The following is a 24252-nucleotide window of genomic DNA, read 5'->3' on the forward strand; positions in this document are numbered from 1 at the left end:
ATGAGCTGTGTTGCTTTTACGCCAAACATATCGTTTTGCATTGTGGCCAAAAAGTTCAATTTTGGTTTCATCTGACCAGAGCACCTTCTTCCACATGTTTGGTGTGTCTCTCAGGTGGCTTGTGGCAAACTTTAAACGAGACTTTTTATGGATATCTTTGAGAAAAGGCTTTCTTCTTGCCCCTCTTCCATAAAGGCCAGATTTGTGCAGTGTACGACTGATTGTTGTCCTATGGACAGACTCTCCCACCTCAGCTGTAGATCTCTGCAGTTTATCCAGAGTGATCATGGGCCTCTTGGCTGCATCTCTGATCAGTTTTCTCCTTGTTTGAGAAGAAAGCTTGGAAGGACGGCCGGGTCTTGGTAGATTTGCAGTGGTCTGATGCTCCTTCCATTTCAATATGATGGCTTGCACAGTGCTCCTTGACATGTTTAAAGCTTGGGAAATCTTTTTGTATCCAAATCCGGCTTTAAACTTCTCCACAACAGTATCTCGGACCTGCCTGGTGTGTTCCCTGGTTTTCAAAATGCTCTCTGCACTTTAAACAGAACCCTGAGACTATCACAGAGCAGGTGCATTTATAAGGAGACTTGATTACACACATTTGGACTCTGTTTATCATCATCGGTCATTTAGGACAACATTGGATCATTCAGAGATCCTCACTGAACTTCTGGAGTGAGTTTGCTGCACTGAAAGTAAAGGGGCCGAATAATATTGCACGCCCCACTTTTCAGTTTTTTATTTGTTAAAAAAGTTTAAATTGTCCAATAAATGTTGTTCCACTTCACGATTGTGTCCCACTTGTTGTTGATTCTTGGCAAAAAAATTACATTTCATATCTTTATGTTTGAAGCCTGAAATGTGGTGAAAGGTTGCAAGATTCAAGGGGGCCGAATACTTTTGCAAGGCACTGTAAATACGAAATCATATTGGAGGCATTGCTCCCTCTGACACCCACCCTCCGCAAACATGTTTTACATGTCGGTTGGTCTTCCTCCTCTAAGCCTCGGCCAGTGGCCACCCCGCTTGCCAGTATATCGTTAGATTGTTGTAGCATCAGCTATGCATTTCATCCCAAATGAATGCATTTATTTTGTTTTGTTAAATGTAGGGCTGTCAAATTTATCGCGTTAATGGGCGGTAATTAATTTTTAAAAATCATGTGAAAATATTTATCGCAATTAACGCATTCGCAGTACAACTCATTCACGCATTGCCGCAAACAGCCTACAATGGCGCCGTTTTACTTCTATACAGAGATAAGAGGCAGTGTCAAGTGAGTGGATCAGATAAAAGCATTCATTGGGGCAGTGCTTTTAATTGGCAAAAGCTTTGTCATCTCCCACAGCAACTATAAATATTGTGGGAAGCGACGTGGGGAAGAATGACAGGAGTTGATCTTTTTCTTAACACCATGTAGTGTACCCAACGCAGAGAAGATATAGCATTTGCAGCCACCACACACACAGTCATGGTTGCACAGCTTCCCATCATGCATTTGGAAAGAACAGTTAAGTCGCTACAGTATCATTTACTGAAAGCTCAACAAATACACTAGATGGCAGTATTTAGTCTAGGGCTGTCAAACTATTAACATTTTTAATCGAGTTAATTACAGCTTAAAAATTAATTAATCGTAATTTATCGCAATTATTCGCAATTCAAACCATCTATAAAATATGCCATATTTTTCTGTAAATTATTGTTGGAATGGAAAGATAAGACACAAGATGGATATATACATTAAACATATGGTACATAAGGACTGTATTTGTTTATTTTGACAATAAATCAAGAAGATGGCATTACCATTATTAATATTCTGTTAAAGCGATCCATGGATAGAAAGACTTGTAGTTCTTAAAAGATAAATGTTAGTACAAGTTATAGAAATTTTATATTAAAACCCCCTTAATGTTTTCGTTTTAATAAAATTTGTAAAAAATTCAATCAAAAAATAAACTAGTAGCCCGCCATTGTTGATGTCAATAATTACTTACACAATGCTCATGGGTGCTGAAGCCTATAAAATCAGTAGCACCCTAGCGCCAGCAGAGGGCGGCAAAACTCCATAAAACACAATTAACATGTAGGTATTTCACTGTACCGTCATTTAAATCTGTCTGAGCGGGGCGTGTGCGTTAATTGCGTCTAATATTTTAACGTGATTAATTTTAAAAATTAATGACCGCTCGTTAACGCGATAATTTTGACAGCCCTAATTTAGTCACAATATAGAAACTCACATTTATCCTTTAAGAATTACAAGTCTTTCTATCCGTGGATCCCTTTCACAGAAAGAATGTTAATAATGTTAATGCCATCTTGTGGATTGATTGCTATAATAAAAAGATACAGTACTTATGTACAGTATGTTGAATGTATATATCCGTCTTATCTTTCCATTCCAACAATAATTGTACAGAAAAATATGGCATATTTTAGAGATGGTTTGAATTGCGAATATTCCCGATTAATTCATTTTTAATCTGTGATTAACTCGATTAAAAATTGTAATCGTTTTACACCCCCAGTCAAATGTACACCTTATGCCTAATATATACATAACGCAATAAAACAGAATTGTTGTGGAACTCAAAATGTTGACTGGACAGTTATGGACTATGCACATTAAATCATTAGTAACATCAAATATTACACAATGCACCAAAGTATATCAGTAGCCGTGTCCTTAAGTCTTTCTGATAGTTTTCCCCTGACCTTTTTACTGCAATAATATAATGAAAACCTGAAATTATGGCTTTAGTTTTGGCCACCCCAAGATTTTAAGTGGCCCAATTTGGCCACCCCTATGAAAAATTTCTGGAGGTGCCACTGGCCTCGGCCGTCTGTAACTTTTCTGTAGACGAAGTACTACCATACCAGCGATTTTGTTTTCTTCCATGTGGGAAAAAGTTCAGGTGCTTGACCTCCTCCAGCCATTGTACAGCACAGCTGACTTACTAACTAAAGAGCAACAACCGGAGTTGGAGGGGTGAGCCTTGCAGCTGCAAGCGAGGGATTCCTCCCTGCATTTTTGGGACATAAAAAATACCTAATACCGTAGGAACGGCATGACGAGAAATTTTAGAGGTTTTGAAATCGTGACGTTTTCATACCACGGTACACTTTGAAATGGTAACTGGCACATATCAAATTGAAAAGAGCAAGTTTTAACCCCCCTCCATCATTTATCAAGCCCAAAAACAATCAGACAGTTGCATACTTACATCATGCTCCGTGCATGGTTTTTGGTCTCCAGCCCAGTGGAATAGAATAGTGATTTGTATACCACCCGATGATCAAAACTAGTTGCCAACAAGTCAATGATGAAAAAAAAAAAAAAAAAAAAAAAAGGTTGTGGCTCCCTAAAGTGAAAAAGCAAAAATGTGATCTCACCTTCAGGGGCTACACAAGCAATCCAGTCCAACTGTCCAAGTCTGCCTGAGGAAGTGCAGCAACTCCTAATGAACTTGAAGAAGACCAGTGAGGAGGGGGAACAACACACGCACACACAGCCCATAAAACAAGGGAGGAACCATTAAAGAGGGGAGGGGGCCAGAAGGTTAAAGGGCCAGTCGACTTTCTATATCATGATCAGGAAGATATCGATCACAAAGAACAAAATCAGGACTTTGGAGGGAGGTGCATCATGGCATACAATATGCTAAAAAGAAAATGATTGCAATTACAAATGCTTTGGTAGTAATATCTTCTTTTATTTTGCTGGCAATGATAAAAAAAACACTAAAGAGAATGACATTTTTTTTAAAATCATTTTACACAAAACTCCATAAATGGACCGGACAAAAGTATTGGCACCCTCAGCCTTATACTTGGTAGCACAACCTTTAGACAAAATAACTGCAAACAACCGCTTCCGGTATCCATCAGTGAGTTTCTTACAATGCTCTGCTGGAATTTTAGCCCATTCTTCTTCGGCCAACTGCTCCACGTCTCTGAGATTTGAAGGGTGCCATTTTCAGATCACTCCACAGGTGTTCTATGGGATTCAGGTCTGGTCTCGTTGCCTGCCACTTTAAAAGTCTTCAGTGCTTTCTCTCAAACCATTTTCTAGTGCTTTTTGAAGTGTGTTTTGGGTCATTGTCCTGCTGGAAGACCCATACTGAACCCTACATTATGCTGCAAAATTTGTTGGTAGTCTTCAGACTTCATAATGCCATGCACACTGTCAAGCAGTCCAGTGCCAGAGGCAGGAAAGCAACCCCAAAACACCAGGGAACCTCTGCCATGTTTGACTGTAGGGACCATGTTCTTTTCTTTAAAGGCCTCGTCTTTTTCTGTAAACTCTATGTTGATGCCTTTTTCCCAAAAAGCTCTAACATTCTTCCCAAAACATTTTTGGCTTTCTCTGGTAAGTTTCTGGCTTTTTTGTCTCTGGGTCAGAAGTGGGGTCTTCCTGGGTATCCTACCATAGACTCCCTTTTCATTTAGACGCCGACATGTAGTACAGGTTGACACTGGACTTTCAAGACCAGTTTTCCCAAAACAAAACACTATTTCAAAAAATGTTTTTTAAATTACTTAAATAAAAACAGGATATATAGTGGTACCTCTACTTACGAACGTCTCTACATACGAAATTTTCAAGTTAATATGTATTTACATTTACAACTTAAGAAAATTAATATTAAATATTCTTTTTTTTAATTTTAAAAAGACAAAACAGCGTATATTCTATTTATTTTTCGTTAATACTTTTTACATTTAAAAAAAAAAGCAAGTACAGTACTGGTATTTCTTTTTAATAAATATTCATTTATTCATGATAAATTTAAAAAAAAACTGCAAATATTCTGATTTCTGTACTTCTCAACATTTCATTTAGGATAACAGAAATTTGATGGCTTATTCATTTTAGCAAGAAACATGAAGTCCCTGCACGTGGGTGACTTTTGCGGGCCACAAAAATGAGGCAGTGGGGCGGATATGACCCCTGAACCACAAGTTTGACACCTCATGAGTCAAAGGCAGCCAAATGGCTAACTTTTGAGTGACAAAATGCCTTCTCTCGCTGTACGTTAGAAGTCCTCAAAGAGGTCCTCCTCTTCATCCGGGCGGCGCAGCGGCAGCGGATCGGTTGCCGCCAGTGGGGTGTTCCTGCAGTGCGCACACACAAACAGCTAATGAGGCTTGTTTAACAACAGCCACTTCCTGTTGAGACAGGAAGCGCATCATGTGGTCCACAAGTAGCAAAAGTGGAAACATATGGGTCGGCCCCGCCTCAAGCAATTACAAAATTGAGCGCATTTCTCCTTGACGGCGCTAGACATCCAATCCATTTAAAGCAGGAGAGTGACAAACTCATTTAAAGAAATTTTAATTAAACTACGGGTTGAAATGTTTAAGAGCCTTATGATTGGACGTCTATCATCGTCAATGGCACTGAAAGAGTTAGGCATCTCGGTGCCAAGGCACTATGGTCAAGTGCTTTTAGAAGTTTCCTTCAGAAAATAGTAGTGTTTAGGTACCATCATGCAAAATTTGGACTGTGAAGGGCCGGCTAATTTATTCCCAAGTAACCTAAAGTGCCTGTGACACCATAAAAAACTCTTAAAGAGCATTGTTATGTGAATTAAAATCATATTTTGAGACGATTCGACTTTATACAACAATTTGGCAAAGTGCAGATGATTAGAAATGAGTCTTTCGTCTGCCGTTTAGCTACTCCGGTCATTATAGCGTCCAGGGTGATGACATCGGCAGAGTAGCGATTTCAGCAGATTTAGAATTCGGCCCAATGGAGGAGGAAGATTCAGAACCAGAAAAAGGCAACAGAGAGCAGACTGCAAATTGCATTTGCTAAATAAATTGTATGGTCATGACAAATTAGTCCAGTGGCGCTACCAGGGGGTGGCCAGGGGTGGCCACTTTCACCCCTGTAAATTGGTTGGCCACCCCACTGGCCACCCCACTTGCCAGTATATCGTTAGATTGTTGTAGCATCAGTTATGCATTTCATCCCAAATGAATGCATTTATTTTGTTTTGTTAAATGTAGGGCTGTCAATTTTATCGCGTTAACGGGCAGTATATATATTTTTAAATTAATCACGTGAAAATATTTATCGCAATTAACGCATTCGCGTTACAACTCATTCACGCATTGCAGTAAAGAGCCTACAATGGCGCCGTTTTACTTATACTTATAAGAGGCAGTGTCAAGTGAGTGGAGTAGACAAGCATTCATTGGGGCCGTGCTTTTAATTGGCAAAAGCTTTGTCATCTCCCACAGCAACTATAAATATTGTGGGAAGCGACGTGGGGAAGAATGACAGGAGTTGATCTTTTTCTTAACACCATGTAGTGTACCCAACGCAGAGAAGATATAGCATTTGCAGCCACCACACACAGTCATGGTTGCACAGCTTCCCATCATGCATTTGGGAAGAACAGTTAAGTCACTACAGTATCATTTACTGAAAGCTCAACAAATACACTAGATGGCAATATTTAGTCACAATATACAAACTCACATTTATCCTTTAAGAATTACAAGTCTTTATCTGTTGATCCCTTTCACAGAAAGAATATTAATAATGTTAATGCCATCTTGTGGATTGATTGTTATAATAAACAAATACAGTACTTATGTACAGTATGTTGAATGCATATATCTGTCGTCTTATCTTTCCATTCCAACAATCATTTACAAAAAAATATGGCATACTTTAGAGATGGTTGGAATTGCGATTAATTACGATTAATTAATTTTTAAGCTGCGATTAACTCGATTGAAAAATTTTAATCGTTTGACAGCCCTAGTTAAATGTACAACTTATGCCTAATATATATACATAACACAATAAAACAGAATTGTTGTGGAACTCAAAATGTTGACTGGACAGTTATGGACTATGCACATTGAATCATGAGTAACATCAAATATTACACAATACACCAAAGTGTATCAGTAGCTGTGTTCTTATGTCTTTCTGATAGTTTTCCCTTGACCTTTTTACTGCAATAATATAATGAAAACCTGAAATTATGGCTTTTAGTTTTAGCCACCCCAAGATTTTAAGTGGCCCCATCTGGCCACCCCTATGAAAAATTTCTGGAGGCGCCACTGAATAAGTCTTGTGCTAAATGGAATATGAAATATTAAAAGGCATTTATTCAGTAAGACTGGCCTAAATTACTGCATAATCATACTGCAGCCAATGTTTTTTTGTGAAATAACATTAAAGCGGACCCTGTCAATAGCAGCCAATGATTCAACTTTGATTGTTGAACAAAAACACATTTTTTATGTTGATCCTTTGGCCACTACCTTGCATGCGGTCGCTTGACGGCCGTGTCCGCAGGGGCTCCCCGGTGGCGGAAACGCCGCTTCCGATTGGGCGCCACGTCCGTGATGTCGTCCAACGGGGTGGGGGAGCAGGGCCTCGCCTCTAAAATACATACAGCACACACAGTTGGCTACTTTAAAGATACTACAATACTGACTGTATTTTTTTTTTTTTTTTTTTTTTTTTTTGCTAAGTACACAATTCCACACATTTTCATTTATAATTTTATTATCTTCAGTGAGAATTTACAATGTAAATAGTAGGGCTGTCAAATTTATCGCGTTAACGGGCGGTAATTAATTTTTTTTGGATTAATCACGTTAAAATATTTGACGCAATTAACGCATGCATGGAATGACCTGTTCACGCGTTACCTCAAACAGTTTACAATGACGCCGTTTTAGCACATTGAGAGCGAAAAGGCAGAGAAATGCGAGTGGACACAGGCGCTCATTGGACCGCGCCTTTTATTGGCTTAAGCTTTGGCAGCCACTACTGACAGTCGTAGTTGCCCAACTTCCCATCATACATTACGGCGGAGCAAGAGACAATCTTTTTCTTAACAAGCTTAATTGAACACAACGCAGGACATACTGTATACCATTTGCAGCCACCACTGACGGTCATGGTTGCCCAACTTCCCATCATGCATTTGGGCGGAGAAGGAGACCTTTTTCTTAACACGCCTAATTGAACACAACGCAGAACATACTGTATACCATTTGCAGCCACCACTGACAGTCGTGGTTGCCCAACTTTCCATCATGCATTTGGGCGGAACAGTTAAGTCGCTACAGTATCATTTAGTGAAAGCACAACAAAAATATTATATAAATAATATTATATAAGATATATATCAAATAATAAGATAATACTATCTCTCGAAAAAATAATGTTAACAAAAAGAAAAGCGCTCAATGTAAAGCGAACTGGCATTCGCCATCAAAATAGCTGTGTAAAATACACATAAAACTTACTCAGACTTTGACACCTCGCCATTGACACCTTGTGGTGTATTTCACCTTACGTAGTTAATGACACTGGAAGAACGGCAGGGGGCCGTTTTAATATAAATTTACTATAACTTGCACGTAAATTTATCTTTTAAGAACTGCAAGTCTTTCTATCCGTGGATCTCTTTAACAAAAAGAACGTTAATAATCTTAACGCCATCTTGTGGATTTATTATTATAATAAACAAATACAGTAGTTATGTACAGTATGTTCAATGTTCATGTCCGTCTTGTGTCTCATCTTTCCATTCCAACAATAATTTACAGAAAAATATGGCATATTTTAGAGATGGTTTGAATTGCTATTAAATAATTTTTAAGCTGTGATTAACTCGGTTACAAATTCTAATCGTTTGACAGCCCTCGTAAATAGTCATAAAAGAAAACGCACAAATGAGAAAGTGTGACCAAACTTTTGGCCTGTACTGTATACTGTTTAAGGGCTAAAAAAGTAACAAAATAATAGAAATACAATGGGATTGCCAAAAGATACAAGAACATATACGTTCTATACTCCGCAACATTCCTGGAAAAAGTGGAAGAGGAAGTACTGTAAAACGTACAGTACTGTAACATGTTAAGAACTTTTATTCAAATAAAACTATGTAACTAAATGAAACTTTTTTTTTCGGTAACAGATCGGGACCTGGCAGAATCTCAAAATCAGGTGATTCGGACTCAGGTGTAAAAATATGTGATCGAGACATCCCTAGTTCAGACGCTGCCACCCTCCTCCTTCAAATGTCTACTCATGAGAAACTTATTTCAAGACTTGTAATGAATTGTTTATAAACCACACCATTGCATGTCTATCACCATCAACAGCAACGAAAGTGTCCATGTTGCGAGTGGAAAAAATGCGGAGTAGCCATGGCCCCCAATGGTGGCGCCGCCGTCCTATCTGTTGGTGCCGATGGCTTACAGAAACAAGACAAGCGACGTGGACCAAGTGTGACGGTAGAGTGGAAAAAGCATGCTGCGAGGAAGTTGTCAGCGTATACGTTAGCGCTGACATCATGGCTAAGATATGTCGAGCGCGTTACAACAACACACAAGCGAGCACATGTGCGCAGCTGATGCTAGCCTGGCGCTTATTATTTACCACCTCCGAGGGCCACAGACGTCAATCCAAAACTTTCCACCAGAGGCGCAGAAGAGAGCCAAAAGAAAATGATAAATGCATCATCAATAATTAAAAAGGTCATGTCATCATTTCAGCATTTATTTCAATATCTATTTATTGATTAAAAACAAATTATTTATTTTCAATTTTAATCTCTTTATTTGTTGAAATATTTTATTATGTCCATTTTAATTTATTTCAAAACATTTATTAATCTCAATTTTTAAATCAATTTAATGACATTTTTTTTAATTTCAAATTTTATTCATTTTATTCATTCACTTACTGGTTTAATGCCCTTTATTTTGCATTGATTTATTTCAAATTTTGACTTTACTTCTATTTTTAAATCTACTTACTGAAATATTTACTGACTTGTTAGTTGATACATCAAATTTATTCATTGATTTAAAAAATGGATAATGTCCATTTTACACCATGATTTCAATCAAATTTACCGTAATTTTCGGACTATCAACAGCCACCCACCAAATTTGCCACGAAAACATTTGTTCATAGATAAGCCGCACTGGACTGTAAGCCGCAGTTTATGGAGGTAGATTTGTGTCTTTATTATTCAATTAAAAAAAAAAAAAAAAAAGTTGCTTCAATCAAAATATTTATTTTCAATCGAAGAAAAAGTCACATCAAACAAAAAAAATGTGTTTGAATGCAAAAATAAATTTGACTCAAAACTCAAAAAAATGTATTTGGAACCTTTTTTTTTTTTTTTTTTTTTTTTTTAAATAATTGAAACAACTTTTTTGATTGGCGTAATGTAGTTCTGCGTTTGGACCACATTTTGGCTAGGACATTTGTGTCTTTATTATTCAATCAAAACATAAGTTGCTTCAAACAAAAAAATCGATCAAAAATAAAAGAAAAATTCAATCGTAGAAAAAAAGTTTTTGAATGTTAAAAATTATTTCAAACTTAGAAATTCACATTTGAACACTTAATTTTTCATTGAAACTGTTTTCTTTGATTGAAGGAATTCTTTTTCTGTTTGAGCCATATTATGGGTAGGACATTTGTGTCTAAATCATTCAATCCCAATAAAAGTTGCTTCAATCAAAAAAGCTATTTTAATCAAAGAAAAAAATCACTTGCAAAAATATATATTTTTTTGAATTTTTAAAAAAAATTCAAATATATATATATTTTTTTGAAGTGTCACTTTTTTGGAAAAGCAAAAAGTTTTAAACTATTTTTTTCTAAGTGGAAAAAGTTTTGAAGGCACTTTTTTTCGATTGAATCATTTTGACACAAAGATCCAACTTCAACGCTACTCCCGACATGTTTGAGTGGCAGGTGACTACGCCAATGGCATAAAAGCACGAAGCAAGAATAATGGCCACCAGGGCTCCATCCAGCCAACGGACTCTGCTCGAGTCCAAGCCGAAAATAGGGCACCGGTACGGCGGTGTGACATCGAGATCTCACGGAGAAAAATGACAATCCCTTTTATTTATTTATTTATTTTTGAAAGTTATGTTTTTTCTTTCCTAATACATTTTTTTTGAGTTTCAAATTTATTTTTGCATTCAAACACATTTTTTTTGATTGAAGAGACTTTTTCTTTGATTGAAAATATTATGATTGAAGCAACTTTTTTTTTTTTATTGAATAATAAAGACACAAATCTACCTCCATAGCAGCTGCGCTCACTGTGTTATGCGATATTTACACGAAAAAAGATATTAACCGGTAACAGTATATTTGACAGCAGAATCATACGACCAAACGAACCACCATGAAGCTTTGAACCAATTGGCTGAAAAGCTTCATTGCTTCAAGAAGCTTCAATTGGCCATCACTGCTCCCTTGGGGGAGACAGTCAATATCTGCTGCCAACACGGTTTTCATTCAACATGCCTCCTAGCATGCATTGCAGCGCTACAGATGTGAATACCAATCAAAATTCATGTTCTTTGCCAATTATGTCTTCAGTTACTGTTCCAGTTGTTTCATTAATTGCTAGTTATGGTGTTTGGTAACACTTGAATTGACAGTGGTGCTATAAGCCTGTCATAACACCATCATAATGATGACATGACACTGCAATGAGCATTAATGAATGCTTATGACAGATGTCATATTTTGTCATCCTGCAAATTATCTCACTTTTGAATGGATGTAAAGATCCGAGTTTGACATAGAGTTAGTGACATAAGTCATAACGTTAATAATGCCCATGATAGTGTAATGTCATAATAATGACAGTCTTATGGCAGGCTTACAATTAACTCCACTGGACTATAAGCCGCAGGATTCAAAATGAGGGGGAAAAAGTAGCAGCTTATTGTCCAAAAATTACGGTAGTCATTTATTTCAATTTTTGGTTATTCATTCATCCATACATTTTCTCCCGCTTATCCGAGATCGGGTCACTGCTTATTCATTTATTTTCAGTTTCGTATTTTAATTTCGACATTGATTTGTATATCTTATTGCTATTTATATTTCATAATAAATATTGAAATAACAAATTTAACTCTATATTGAATGATGTGTTGAATTTTTGGCACTCCTGTAAATGTATTTGAAAATGAATGAAAAAAATCCCCAATTGATTTTCGACACTTACCGTCAGAAGCCGCTGCCGCAGCGGCATCTGGCGCAGCTTCGGCGTCTTCATCGGTGCTGCCAGCGTACTCGTCGTTTTCCAGATCAGTCTTGTCGCTCCTGCCCGAAAAACCGACTTCGGTTCAGGTTGTCTGGCATGGGGTGGCGCGACGGCATACCTGACTTCCTGTAGCGCCTTGAGCTTTTCCTGCAGGCTGCGGATTTTCGCTTTCTTTTCATTGAGGACCACGACAAAGCGAGAGTAAAGTTCCGTCTCCAGCTCCTCTCTCCCGATTGCGTAGCGCTTTAGCCTGAAAAACAAAGCAACATTCTTCGCTATCGGATGTTTTGAGCAGAGATCGACGTTCGCCGTATTTACTCTGCGGCGATGCGGCCGTGTTCTCGTCCCAGCCGTCGGTTCTGCTCCCGGAGCTCCTGGTTATGGCGCTCCAGAGAGGTTCCTCTCTCCAGACTGTAAGTCAGCAAAGCTCTCACGGCCTCCCGCGGCTCCGGAACGGGGTTCAGCATCACCGAGCCCAACCTGAACTGAACCGCCGAAGCGGGAAGACGTTTTTAGGATTTCTACAGGTATCAGCAAATCTCATTTAATGCTTTTTAATGCCACTTTAAATTTATTTAATGCCCATGCCTGACTGCAGATAGTTTCACTCACACAAATTGTCAGTACAGTTGTCCGGTAATGACTTTTTAACCGATATCCCGATATTGTCCAACACCAAAAAGCTGATGCCGATATCAAACCGATACAGGGTTTCCCCTACATGTAAAAGATTGTGGCGCACCGCCACGCCTTGCAAAGGAGATGTTTTCTTGTTGTTGTTGTTTTGTTTTTGTTTTTTTAAGGCTGTTTCAGACTAGCGGCAGCCTAGTGTGAAGGGTTCGGTGGCTACCTACTGTAATTTTTGGACTATATGTCGCAGTTGTTTTTCATAGTTTGGCTGGGGGTGTGACTTATACTCTGGCGTGACTTATGTGTGAAATTATTAACAGATTATTATATCATTTCACATGTTATTTTGGTGTTTTGGAGTGACACTGATGGTTTGCTAAACTTGTTAGTACGGTCTTTATACTATAGTTATCTGAATAGCTTTTAATAGTGTAATAATGTTCAGTTAACATACCGGCCATTTTCTTCATGCATCATGTAACATTATCATACTGTACACTTATTCAGCATGTTGCTCTCTAATGTATTTTTATTTTAAATTGATTTTCAAGATGACATATCGGTTCTATGTGTTGGATTTTAGCAAGCAAATTTCCTGACTTTTACTTATACTACGGTTCGAATTATATGTTCTTTTCCTCTTCGTTGGGCATTTTATGGCTGGTGCGACCTACAGTGCCCTCCATAATTATTGGCACCCCTGGTTAAGATGTGTTTTTTAGCTTCTAATATATTTTTTTAATTCAAATAATATGGGACCTTAATGGTAAAAAAGAGAAAAATCCAACCTTCAATACAAGTGCATTCATTCAATGGGGAAAAAAATCCCACATAAAGAAATAATTATTTGACATGAAATGATGTGTGTCACAATTATGGAATATACAAAATGAACACATTATTTGATGTCAAATAATTTTTTCTTTATGTGGGATTTTTTTCCCCATTGAATGAATGCACTTGTATTGAAGGTTGGATTTTTCTCTTTTTTTCCATTAAGGTCCCATATTATTTGAATTAACAAAAAATTATTAGAAGCTTAGAAAACACATCTTAACCAGGGGTGCCAATATTTATGGAGGGCACTGTATAAACAGGTTATGACTTATTGTCCAAAAAATACGGCATTCACTGTGTATTTTAATGTCAGTAACTATGCGCAGCCCCCTTTGACGATCAGACCGGGGAGCTGTAACGTAGAAGGAAGCGAGTAGGAAAAATGGGAGAACGGGCGAGATAGCGGTCGCATGTCGCGGCAGCCCGCTGTTATTTTGTTTTTTGTTTTTCTTTATTAATGTTGCCTCAATAAAGTGGTAAGCCAATTTCGACTCCTCACCTTCTTCCCCCCTATCCGGGGCATTACAGTATTTTGGATCTGACTTTTTGACGAAAGTGAGCGGTGGACGGCTGTCTTGAACGGAACGGCAAATTTGAATGAATTTGCAAAATAGAGCCTTGTTCTATTTTCAGAGCCCCGCCGTGCTAACGTCAACAACGCATTCAATAGCAAAGGGCAGGCGTACTTATATCTGTGCTATCAGGCTGTTTCGGCAGACGGATATACGCAATCACGGCTGACGAAACATTGAAAAATGCGCTTTTTTTCCAAGCTTCGCAAGCTCTGGGACACTCGAAAAATGACTCTCGTACCTCTCTTTACTAAGCTACAGTGTATCACAAAAGTGAGTACACCCCTCGCATTTCTGCAGATATTTAAGTATATCTTTTCATGGGACAACACTGACAAAATGACACAATGAAAAGTAGTCTGTGTGCAGCTTATATAGTAGAGTTAATTTATTTTCCCCTCAAAATAACTCAAAATATAGCCATTAATATCCAAACCCCTGGCAACAAAAGTGAGTACACCCCTTGGAAACTACGTACATCCCTAAATGTCCAAATTGAGTACTGCTTGTCACTTTCCCTCCAAAATGTCATGTGACTCGTTACAGGAGTGCTGTCAGCATTGCTGCAGAGATTGAAGAAGTGGGGGGTCGGCCTGTTAGAGCTTAGACCATACGCCACACTCTACATCAAATTGGTGTGCATGGCTGTCACCCCAGGAGGAAGCCTCTTCTGAAGACGGTACACAAGAAAGCCCGCCTGTCTCATCAGACCATAAAACATGGTTCCAGTAATCCATGTGCTTTAGTTGACATGTCTTCAGCAAACTGTTTGCGAGCCGTTTGTCTGTGTTGTCCCATGAAATTATATTAGTGCCGCAACGATTAATCGATTAACTCGAGTATTCGATTAGAAAAAAAAAAGATTCAAATTAAAATTTGCTGCTTCGAGTATTCGTTTAATTAAAGTGTCGTTGTAGTGGTTCGTTTTTGAAAGTGTTTGCATTTAGGTTTTTTGATTTGGGTGGATACACTGCCCTCTAGTCTTCCTCATTTTACATGGCCAAATCCAGCTGCTCCCTGTTAAGACCAACATAAGCTAGGTTTTTGTTTAAGCTAATGTTTTTTAATGCGTTCGAAATTTAGTTTAAAGGTATACTTAGCCAATTTTTGTGGGAATATGTGTCAGAACTATTTGTTGAGAGCATTGTAATAAAAAAAATAAAAAAATAAAAAAATTGTATTTTATAGCATTTATAGCATTGGTAGTGGACTTTTTCTATGTAAGTTAGCCAATTGTTCTTTTGTTGAACATATGTTGATCCTTTATTTATTTATTTTTTTAATACCGTTTGAGGCCCAGCTCAGGTATTTTAATTTTTTTCATGTTTATCCAATTACTCGATTATTCGAACTAACTAGTTCATTGATTAATCAACTACTAAAATAATCGATAGCTGCAGCCCTAGTGTTTTATCAAGCGTAATGATTTTTTTTTCTCCATAAGATTTAGAAGTTTTTGAGCGAAAAGAGTAAAAAAAAATTTTTTTTCCCCCGAGTCACTTCTTAGATGCAATTGTTGGCTGTTTTCAACAATGTACATAAAAAATAAATACATTGATTGACTGAAAATGGTTCAGTATTAGAAATATTTATAATTGCTCCTTACATAAAGAAAATGTTTTATCCGATTACTCGATTAATTTATATAATTTTCAGTCGAATACTCGATTACTAAAATATTCGATAGCAGCAGCCCTAAATGATATACTTAAATATCTGCACAAATACGAGGGGTGTACTAACTTTTGTGATACACTGTATATTTATAATTGCTCGTTACCTAAAAAAAAAAAAAAAAAATGTTTTATCCGATTACTCGATCAATTGATAGAATTTTCAGTCAATTACTAAAATATTCGACAGCTGCAGCCCCAAATAAAAATAATGCAAACATCAGTTTTTTTAGATCAAGTGCAAATGCAAGGTGCCAATAAGGCTAGGTTCACACCGCAGGTCTTAATGCATAAATCCGATTTTTTCATGTTTTTCCGACACCAATGAAAAATTAACTTTCCGATTTGAATTGGGACAGGTTGCATAAAAGTGGAACATTTTAAAATCTGCTCTAGGACACTTTTGTATGTGGTTAAAATCAGATCTGGGACACATTTTTCCAGAATGTGGCTTCTGTCTGAACTGTCAAGTGCCCCAAATCGAAATTCATGCAGCAACTATGTCAGCAAAGAGCAAGAGGCACAGAGGACGGCAGCGATGGAGCTGTACATTAGCGTTAGCGCCGAACTTAAACTCTGCTTTTAGGGACGAGGCGGGCTTGACAACAGTCATAACGGAGTCGAACCGGGTGGGGGCCAAACTGACCGTACATGTGTGGAAGTGGAAACATTTTTTGGCTGATAAAAATAGTCATACAACGCTGAATTCGGTGCGGTTAAGCAATTTCGCATGTGACTTCTTGTAATGTCAATTTGTCAGCACATGCACCAGCGATGACTCACCGAGATGTCCTTCTGGACTTTGTGGTAGGTCAGCGTGAGCTCGGCGCCGCCGTCGGGTGGTGACGGCAACAATGTCAAGCGGTAAGAGGCCGGGCTACCCTCCCCTGTGAGCGCCTCCCGTAGGTCCTGAATGTACTTGTCTTCGGGCATCTCTAGTTCCGCCGCCTCCTGGCACACAGAGGCCTCGCTCGCTAGGAGAAATGTTGTTGTCATCGTCAGGGCTACACTAAGTACCGGACGACGGTCAAAGGTGATTCTTACCTTCACCTCTCCACGCGTGGCGTCCGTCGCTTAGCAGCAGCCGGAAGCCGGACGCAGTGTCCCAACCGCTCCCGTCCACGCGGAGGAAGTAGGGGGAGTCCGGCTCGGATGAGATGAGGATTTCTCGGACTGACGAGTGCATCGCTGTGGATGAAAAGGGATTTTTATTCACTCGTTGGCTGCCATTGACTGCGCTACACGTCCAATCCATTTGAAGATTCAAATGGATTGGTCGTCTACTAGTGATTAACTAGTGACAAACTCATTTCAATTCATAGCAGAAGGATGACTGGACGCCACATAACTGGACATGGATCATCGTCAATGGCACTAAAATAGTTAAAATGCCTATAATCCCCATTGGTTAGGCCAAATTGGGCAAAGAGTGACACGTTGAGGTTGATTGGCCAGTGCGTCAGTTTTAGCTTTCTCCTTTAATAAAACATACATTTCAAAAGTAGTCCACCTGAACAGTGCTAGTTTAGAAGGTTATACAGCATTATGTAATCAACTTTATATAAATTTCACCCACGTAGCAACTGTTGAACTCGCGGTGGAGCTTTGTTGGCTGAATGCTAAACTGCAGTTAGCTCGCAGACGTCAATGCTGACATTTCGACGCGACTTAACTTTAGCAAAAACATCATTGAACACCGTAAGCTTACACCAACTTACCCAAAAACTTTTCCTTTTACGGAAAGGCCAGAACCTGTCTTTTTATTTATTTTTCTTGCTCTATAAAGCCCAAACTGCACCTGGGCCATTCGTCTACGTCATCATCATGCGACGTTGCGTCATTAAAATGCTGCTTATGTGCAACTGCCAGATAGAGCAGCGTTCATGGAAAAAGACTATCCCTAACATGTTTCTGTTGACAATTAAGGTCAAAGGGTCTTTCAAAATTATCTATATCCTGCAAACAACTACATGAAAAAAAAATTCAAGCGGGACATTGTTACAAACTTTTCGTTGTGTGGAAATCATCCAGAGACAGTTCAGCACCCTTTTTGGACCTGCTGTTACTCAAATTTTGGAAAGAATTTTGCAAGTTCATCTTCAGGAACCTACACGTGGACTTCAAACTCTACTGGGAAAATGTCATTTTTTGTTTCTATAAAAACCTCAAGAATGTACGGAGCCCACCGGGTGCCAGGGTAGAAAAGGGTAGGGGGAAAAAATCATAGCTAATTTGTACCCACAGTTTATTAATCTGTGGGTACAATTTAGTAATATGTGGGTACAGATTAGTAATCTGTGGGTACAGATTAATAAATTTTGGGTACAGATTAGCTACGATTTTTTTTTCTACCCTGGCAAATAGCGTGACTGCAGCGAGAGAATATTAAAAACAATCTTTAAAAGCACGGATGGTGAAGAGCAACACTTAAGGCTACTTTTATCCGGTCGCTGCTAATGCAGCTACTAAAAATAGCTAACTGACAAATGAACACTTGTTAAATTAAGCAAGAACAAACACGACAGCAGCACAGAAAATGTGCAAACACAACATGCCATATTGATTGAGGACACCTGAAAGTGAAATTTTAGATGGCTACCAAAGAAAATGTGCAATAGTTACCTTTTAAAACCCCTTTGTTCGGGGGGCTCCGCAATACGGAGACCGGGTCATTGCTAAACTGGGGGTACAGATTAGTAAACTGTGGGTACAGTTTAGTAATCTTTGGGTACAGATTAGTAAACTGTGGGTACAGATTACAAAAATGTACCCACAGATTGCTAAACTGTTGATACAGTTTAGTAATCTGTGTACAGATTAGTAATCTGTGGGTACAGATTGCTAAACTGTGGGTACAGTTTAGTAATCTGTGGGTACAGATTGCTAAACTGTGGGTACAGATTAGGTATGATTTTTTTCCTACCCTGGCAACCGGGGGGCTCCGTAAGAATGAGAATGTTCCATGTCATTTTTTGTTTCTATAAAAACTCAAGAATGAGAACGTTCTTTTTATTAAAATACTCATTTTGTTATCGAAATTCTACCTCCAAATGTAAATTTAGCAAGCTGTTACCTTCATTTTCTCACTCTTATAACGAGACTGTCCTATAAAAATCGCTGGAAAAAAAAATCAAAAAATCTGAAAGCGGAAAAAACTCAGTATTTGTTAAAAAAAAACACACAAAAAAAACACACATTATTCATTGTTTTTCTTTTGATATTTAATGTTTTGAATATTTGTAATCCCTGGCATATTTGTGTTTTATTTTATTTATGGTATATATTGCTGATTTAAAAAAAAAATGTTCATGGAAAAGTACTTAAGTACATATTATGTGGATGGTGGAGTCACAATGGTAAATGGTGTTATACTTGTATATGCAAGCAAGAAGGGCTTCGTCTACATACACTGCTGGCCAAAAGTATTGGCATCCCTGCAATCCTGTCAGATAATGCTCAATTTCTCTCAGAAAATGATTGCAATTACAAATGCTTTGGTAGTAATATCTTAAGTTATTTTGCTTGCAATGAAAAAACACAAAAGAGAATGGGAAAAAAAACAATTAAATCATTATAATTTACACAGAACTCCAAAAATGGGCCGGACAAAAGTATTGACACTCTCAGCCTACTACTTGGTAGCATAACTACCTAAACAATGACCCAGTTCATACTGATGTACATGATGAGTCCAAGTAAAGTCTCTCGTAGAGCTTCCTGTCCTCCCCGAGAGGCAAAGGCAACAAGCTGCATGCTGCATGTGCTTGTCGAGGCAAAGGAAATGAAGGGGATTTGAGCCAGCTCAGGACTGGACTTGAGCAAACACGTGTTTTTGCGTTATTGCCGATATGTGGGCCACTCACAGGAGGTCTGGTGTTAACGATGGGAGCTCATTTTTCAGGGATTTTCCGAGGAGCTGACAGCAAATTCTCATGTTTACACCAACACACTGGGAGTGGAAGTGAAAGTCTGACAATGAGACTCTGGGGACACGTATTAAAAAAAATGTGTTAACTCTTTAAAGCAGAGGCAATCAAATGTGGTCCATGGGTAACTTGAATCTAGAGGCGACAGCTGTATATAACCCATTTTGTACAGTTTATTGTGCGTTTTCAATTGTGGTCGAATACTTGGGGCGAGTTGATGTGATTGTTTTTGATATGCAGGCGCAAACTGATACATCAAAGACTTCATAATATATTGACGTGGCGCTGGGCCGATTAATAGGAGGCCTATCTCCGTCAAAGCTGACCGAATGGAAACACGAAGAGCTTTTTACGTTAAAGATTCTTGTGAATAAATGTTTAAATCTGAATTCTTTATAGATATGGACGTAAAACAGTCTTGATTCTTGGTTAAAAGCAAAAAACCCGGCCAGTTAGCGTTTATTTTACGTAAATATGTCGAATGTGCTGCTAGTCTTTCAGCCACCGTGGCGCCGCCTTATCACCACAAAGAGCTTTTTACGTTGAAAATCCTTGTGAATAAATGCTTATATCCCTGAATTCTTTCGAGATATGAAGGTAAAACAGTCTAGATTTTTGGTTAAAAGCAAAAAAAAAAACGGGCAGTTAGCATTTTACGTAAATATTGCGAATTATGAAGCCGGTTATTTTCTCCCATTGATTTTTTTCACAATGTTTCAAAATGCATGCATGGCACGAAAAATATAATAATTACCTTGAATCCTCGAACAAATCACTCCTGCCTGAGACAGTTGTTCCTGTTTGTATGCAGTACAGCTTTTGTACTTTTTCAACCTAAATCCGGGGTTAGAAATGCTGCATGTGAATGACTGCTAATAAATTAAGCAGAGTGTGTGACGGCCCTCTTCGGGAAAGCATGACGCATTGAATGGCAAATGTGTCATGTCAATAAATTATGAAGTCTATGAGTAGACCCATTCTTGGATAACTTCCCGTTTTTTGTTTGTTTTTTTTAAAATTAAAATAAAGGGCCTTGCACTCTGAAGCCACTGCGTTGCATTACCATAATGCAAACAGTGATCCAAATGAGGGACGGCTTGCTTGACTTCGTTGTTCCTTGTGGAGGCTGGTCTGACTGCAGTAATTTTGCAGGTTAGCAAGTTCACACAGTTTAATGTTATGCTAACTCTGATACAGGTCAGAATTTCAATTGCAAAATTAGTGGTGTTTCCCCCACCTCCAAAAACATTGACATCTTTTTACATTACTTACAGTGGGTGCTGTTGGCCGAAAAAAAAAAAAATTCTAATATCTCTCTTTTTCAAAGGGGGTGCAGGAGGCGGCATGTTGTCGACATGGTGAGGGTGCGCACATGTGACTGTGCAGTGGGGGGGGGGGGTCAAAATCAGCCACTCATACATGCGCTTGGGTTGGTAACATTATGTCCTTACCACCCCTAAGCAAATCTACCCTAACCTTATCTACCCCCTTGATATATACAGTGGTACCTCAAGATACAAACTTATTTCGTTTTGGATGAGTGTCTTTGTTATCTTTTTTTTTTTTTTTTTTTTTGTAGAATGAATCGAGGTTTGCATGTAAATCGCATAATTCGTTCCAAGTTCTACTGAAACACATCAAATTTGCTGTCATGTGCTATAATTCCCGGTCAATATTTGTCATGCTTTGTTGCCCCATAGTTGCGGTTAATGTTATCACATGACTACTCAGCCTCATCACCAACATGGAGTGCTAAAAGATTAGCTATCTTTGGCAGCTATTGCTTGCAATTTCATGTTTGTGCTTTGATAAAGCATCACTAATAAGTTATATTCTTTTATTTCATTTAAGTGAGCATTGTGTACCACACTGTGGTGTGTAATTTCATTTGTTTACATTTATAGTTATATTATTGCATTGCTGCAAGCCTAATTATAAAGTAGGTGTTATGTTTCGTTTGATGAATAATTTTTTGTATTATGAATTGAAAAAAGCTTTGAAAAACTTTATAAAAATGAGTTTTTTCATGTACAGAAGCTTTCATATCTCAAGGTACTACTGTAAATGTATGTTTAGATATGTACATTACAGACATTCCTGCCCTTTTTTTTTATTCTTAGAATTTAAATGGATCCCTCAAGGTTAGTTTAGGGTTAAGGGTATTTGCCCCACAGAGAGTTTTGTTTTCCAGATGCTTCCAGATGTGTTAACGTTGAGAAACTTTTGTTGTTACATCACCGACGGTGATGATGCTCAGGCCTACTTTCACAAACATAATTTAGTACAGACGTCTGGCGGAGAACAATAAGAACTTTGTGGAGTGGAGGCAGGGCTGAAAAAAAAGCTCAAGACCCCCTGACAAGACCCCCCCTTTGCCTCCCGCTTGGAAATCAACAACGGCGTGCACAGAGGTTTCATTGACGGATTCCACCTGGTTGCACTTCAACATAAAAAAAAAGTCACCCCCAAAGATGAGCATATTTTTTCAATGATGCTATTGTCCCGTTCGGGAAAAATCCTAATCATAACACAACGTGTGAGGCGATGTGTCAGACATTCTTCCAAGCAGCAGCGCTGGTAAACAAAGGTCAGTGGAGCGAGGCGGAAGAAAGGCGGAAGGCTTGCTTGACCCTTTAAAACAACACCACACCTCCTTTACATTTCAACAGATGATCTACGTTGACTGAAAAATGGTGGAAATTCAGATGCAACTCATTGACATGATGAAAGAAAGACTCGGGGGGGAGGAACAGACTCCGTGACAACCAAGGATTCAGCTTTTTTTCTTTTTAACGTACGTTTTACTCAAGTTAACTCATTGGTTGCCATCGACAGTGCCAGAATAATAGAGTTTTTTTGGTTTTGGGGAACCTACGGGTCACTTTCTGATTGTTTTGGAGTATTCCCGAGCCATCCATCCATTATGTTCTGCTTGCTCTGGGATCGGGTCGCAGGGGCAGCAGCTTTAACAGGGAAGCCCAGATTTCACTCTCCCCGGCCACTTCAACCAGCTCCTCCGGCGGGATCCCAAGGCGTACCCAGGTCAGCTTAAAGAGACAAAGTCTCTCCAGCTTGTCCTGGGTCGTTCCTGGGATATCCTGCCGATGGGACATGACCGGAACACCTCTCCGGGGAGGCGTCCAGAAGGCATCTGAACTAGATGCCCGAGCCACCTCAGCTGGCACCTCTCAACAAGGAGTAGCAGTGGCTCGACACAGAGTGACTCCCGGAAGACCGAGCTTCTCACGCTATCTCTAGGGGAGAGCCCGGACACCCTGCAGAGGAAACTCATTTCGGCCGCTTGTATCCAGGATCTTGTTCTTTCGGTTACGACCCACAACTCGTGACCATAGGTGAGAGTAGGAACGTAGATCAACTGGTAAATCGAGAGCATCGCCTTTCAGCTCAGCTCCTTCTTCACCACAACGGACCGGTGCAGAGTCCACATTACTGCAGACGCTGCACCGATCCGCCTGTCAATCTCCCGCTCCCTCCTACCCTCACTCGTGAACAAGACCCCGAGATACTTAAACTCCTACACTTGGGACAGGATCTCAACCCCGACCCATAAAGGGTACTCCACCCTTTTCCGACTGAGGACCATGGTCTCAAATTTGGAGGTTTACTGATCTTCATACCAACCGCTTCACACTCGACTGCGAACCGCTCCAGTGAGAGTTGGAGGTCACGGCTTGATCATTATCTACAAAAAGCAGAGATCCGATGCTGAGGTCACCAAACCGGACGCCCTCATCACTTCGGCTGTGCCTAGAAATTCTGTGCATAAAAATTATGAACAGAATCAGTGACAAAGGGCAGCCTTGGCAAAGTCCAACCCTCACTGGGAACGAATTAGACTTACTGCCGGCAATACGGACCAAACTCTTGACACCGGTTATACAGGGACTGAACAGCCCTTACCGAGGGGCTCAGTATCCCGTACTCCCGGAGCACCCCCCACAAGACTCCCCGACGCACACGGTCGAACGCCTTCTCCAGATCCACAAAACACATATAGACTGGTTGGGCGAACTCCCATGCACCCTCGAGGACCCTTCCGAGGGTGTAGAGCTGGTCCACTGTTCCACGTCGAAAACCACACTGCTCCTCCTGAATCTGAGATTCGACTTCCCGACGGAGCCTACTCTACAGCACTCCTGAATAGACTTTACCGGGGAGGCTGAGGAGTGTGATCCCTCTATAATTGGAACACACCCTCCGGTCTGCCAATCCAGAGGCACTGTCCTCAATGTCCACGCGATGTTGTTGAGGCGTGTCAGCCACGACAGCACCACAACATCCAGAGCCTTTAAGAACTCCGGGCGGATCTCCATCGACCCCCGGGGCCTTGCCCCCGAGGAGCTTTCCAACCACCTCAGTGACTTCAACCCGAGATCGGAGAGCCCAGACTCCTTCCTCAAAGGAAGGCGTGTCGGTGGAATTGAGGTCTTCGAAGTATTCTCCCCACCGACTCACGACGTCCCGAGTCGAGGTCAGCAGTACCCCATCTTCACTATACACAGTGTTAATGGTATAC

At 39.5% G+C, this 24252-nt stretch overlaps 2 protein-coding genes across 5 annotated transcripts in view; both read right to left on the minus strand.

The window, feature by feature from the left end:
• LOC130905378 (versican core protein-like) overlaps positions 1 to 3487 on the minus strand; it is a 33139-nt gene extending 29652 nt beyond the window's left edge. For 2 of the 4 annotated variants that reach the window (XM_057818712.1, XM_057818717.1), the window contains exon 1: positions 3234 to 3392. In XM_057818712.1, the coding sequence (XP_057674695.1) occupies positions 3234 to 3238 (5 nt within the window). In that variant the 5' untranslated portion in view covers positions 3239 to 3392. The other 2 variants (XM_057818713.1, XM_057818714.1) reach the window with 2 other exon arrangements.
• A 242-nt stretch (positions 3488 to 3729) lies between these two features.
• Positions 3730 to 17664, minus strand: LOC130905392 (DNA repair protein XRCC4-like). Its single transcript, XM_057818743.1, has 8 exons — positions 17508 to 17664; positions 16834 to 16977; positions 16573 to 16763; positions 12396 to 12562; positions 12196 to 12327; positions 12039 to 12136; positions 7297 to 7417; positions 3730 to 5124 (listed from the first exon to the last, which is right to left on the minus strand). The coding sequence occupies exons 2-8, from the start codon at positions 16973 to 16975 to the stop codon at positions 5046 to 5048; spliced, it is 930 nt and encodes a 309-aa protein (XP_057674726.1). The 5' UTR covers positions 16976 to 16977; positions 17508 to 17664; the 3' UTR covers positions 3730 to 5045.
• Positions 17665 to 24252: the final 6588 nt, after the last annotated feature.

Source organism: Corythoichthys intestinalis, chromosome 17, assembly GCF_030265065.1.
Source record: "Corythoichthys intestinalis isolate RoL2023-P3 chromosome 17, ASM3026506v1, whole genome shotgun sequence".
Taxonomy (NCBI): Eukaryota; Metazoa; Chordata; class Actinopteri; order Syngnathiformes; family Syngnathidae; genus Corythoichthys; species Corythoichthys intestinalis.

Bases quoted from the DNA above. Each gene is read 5' to 3' on its own strand.
- LOC130905392 (XM_057818743.1), bottom strand. From the start codon at position 16,975: ATGCACTCGTCAGTCCGAGAAATCCTCATCTCATCCGAGCCGGACTCC. The intron at 7,418-12,038 runs GTAAGTGTCGAA...TATGTATTTTAG, and splicing joins TGCGGCAGCGGCTTCTGACG to AGGCGAGGCCCTGCTCCCCC. The intron at 5,125-7,296 runs GTAGTGGCCAAA...TGCGCACTGCAG, and splicing joins GTCAAGCGACCGCATGCAAG to GAACACCCCACTGGCGGCAA.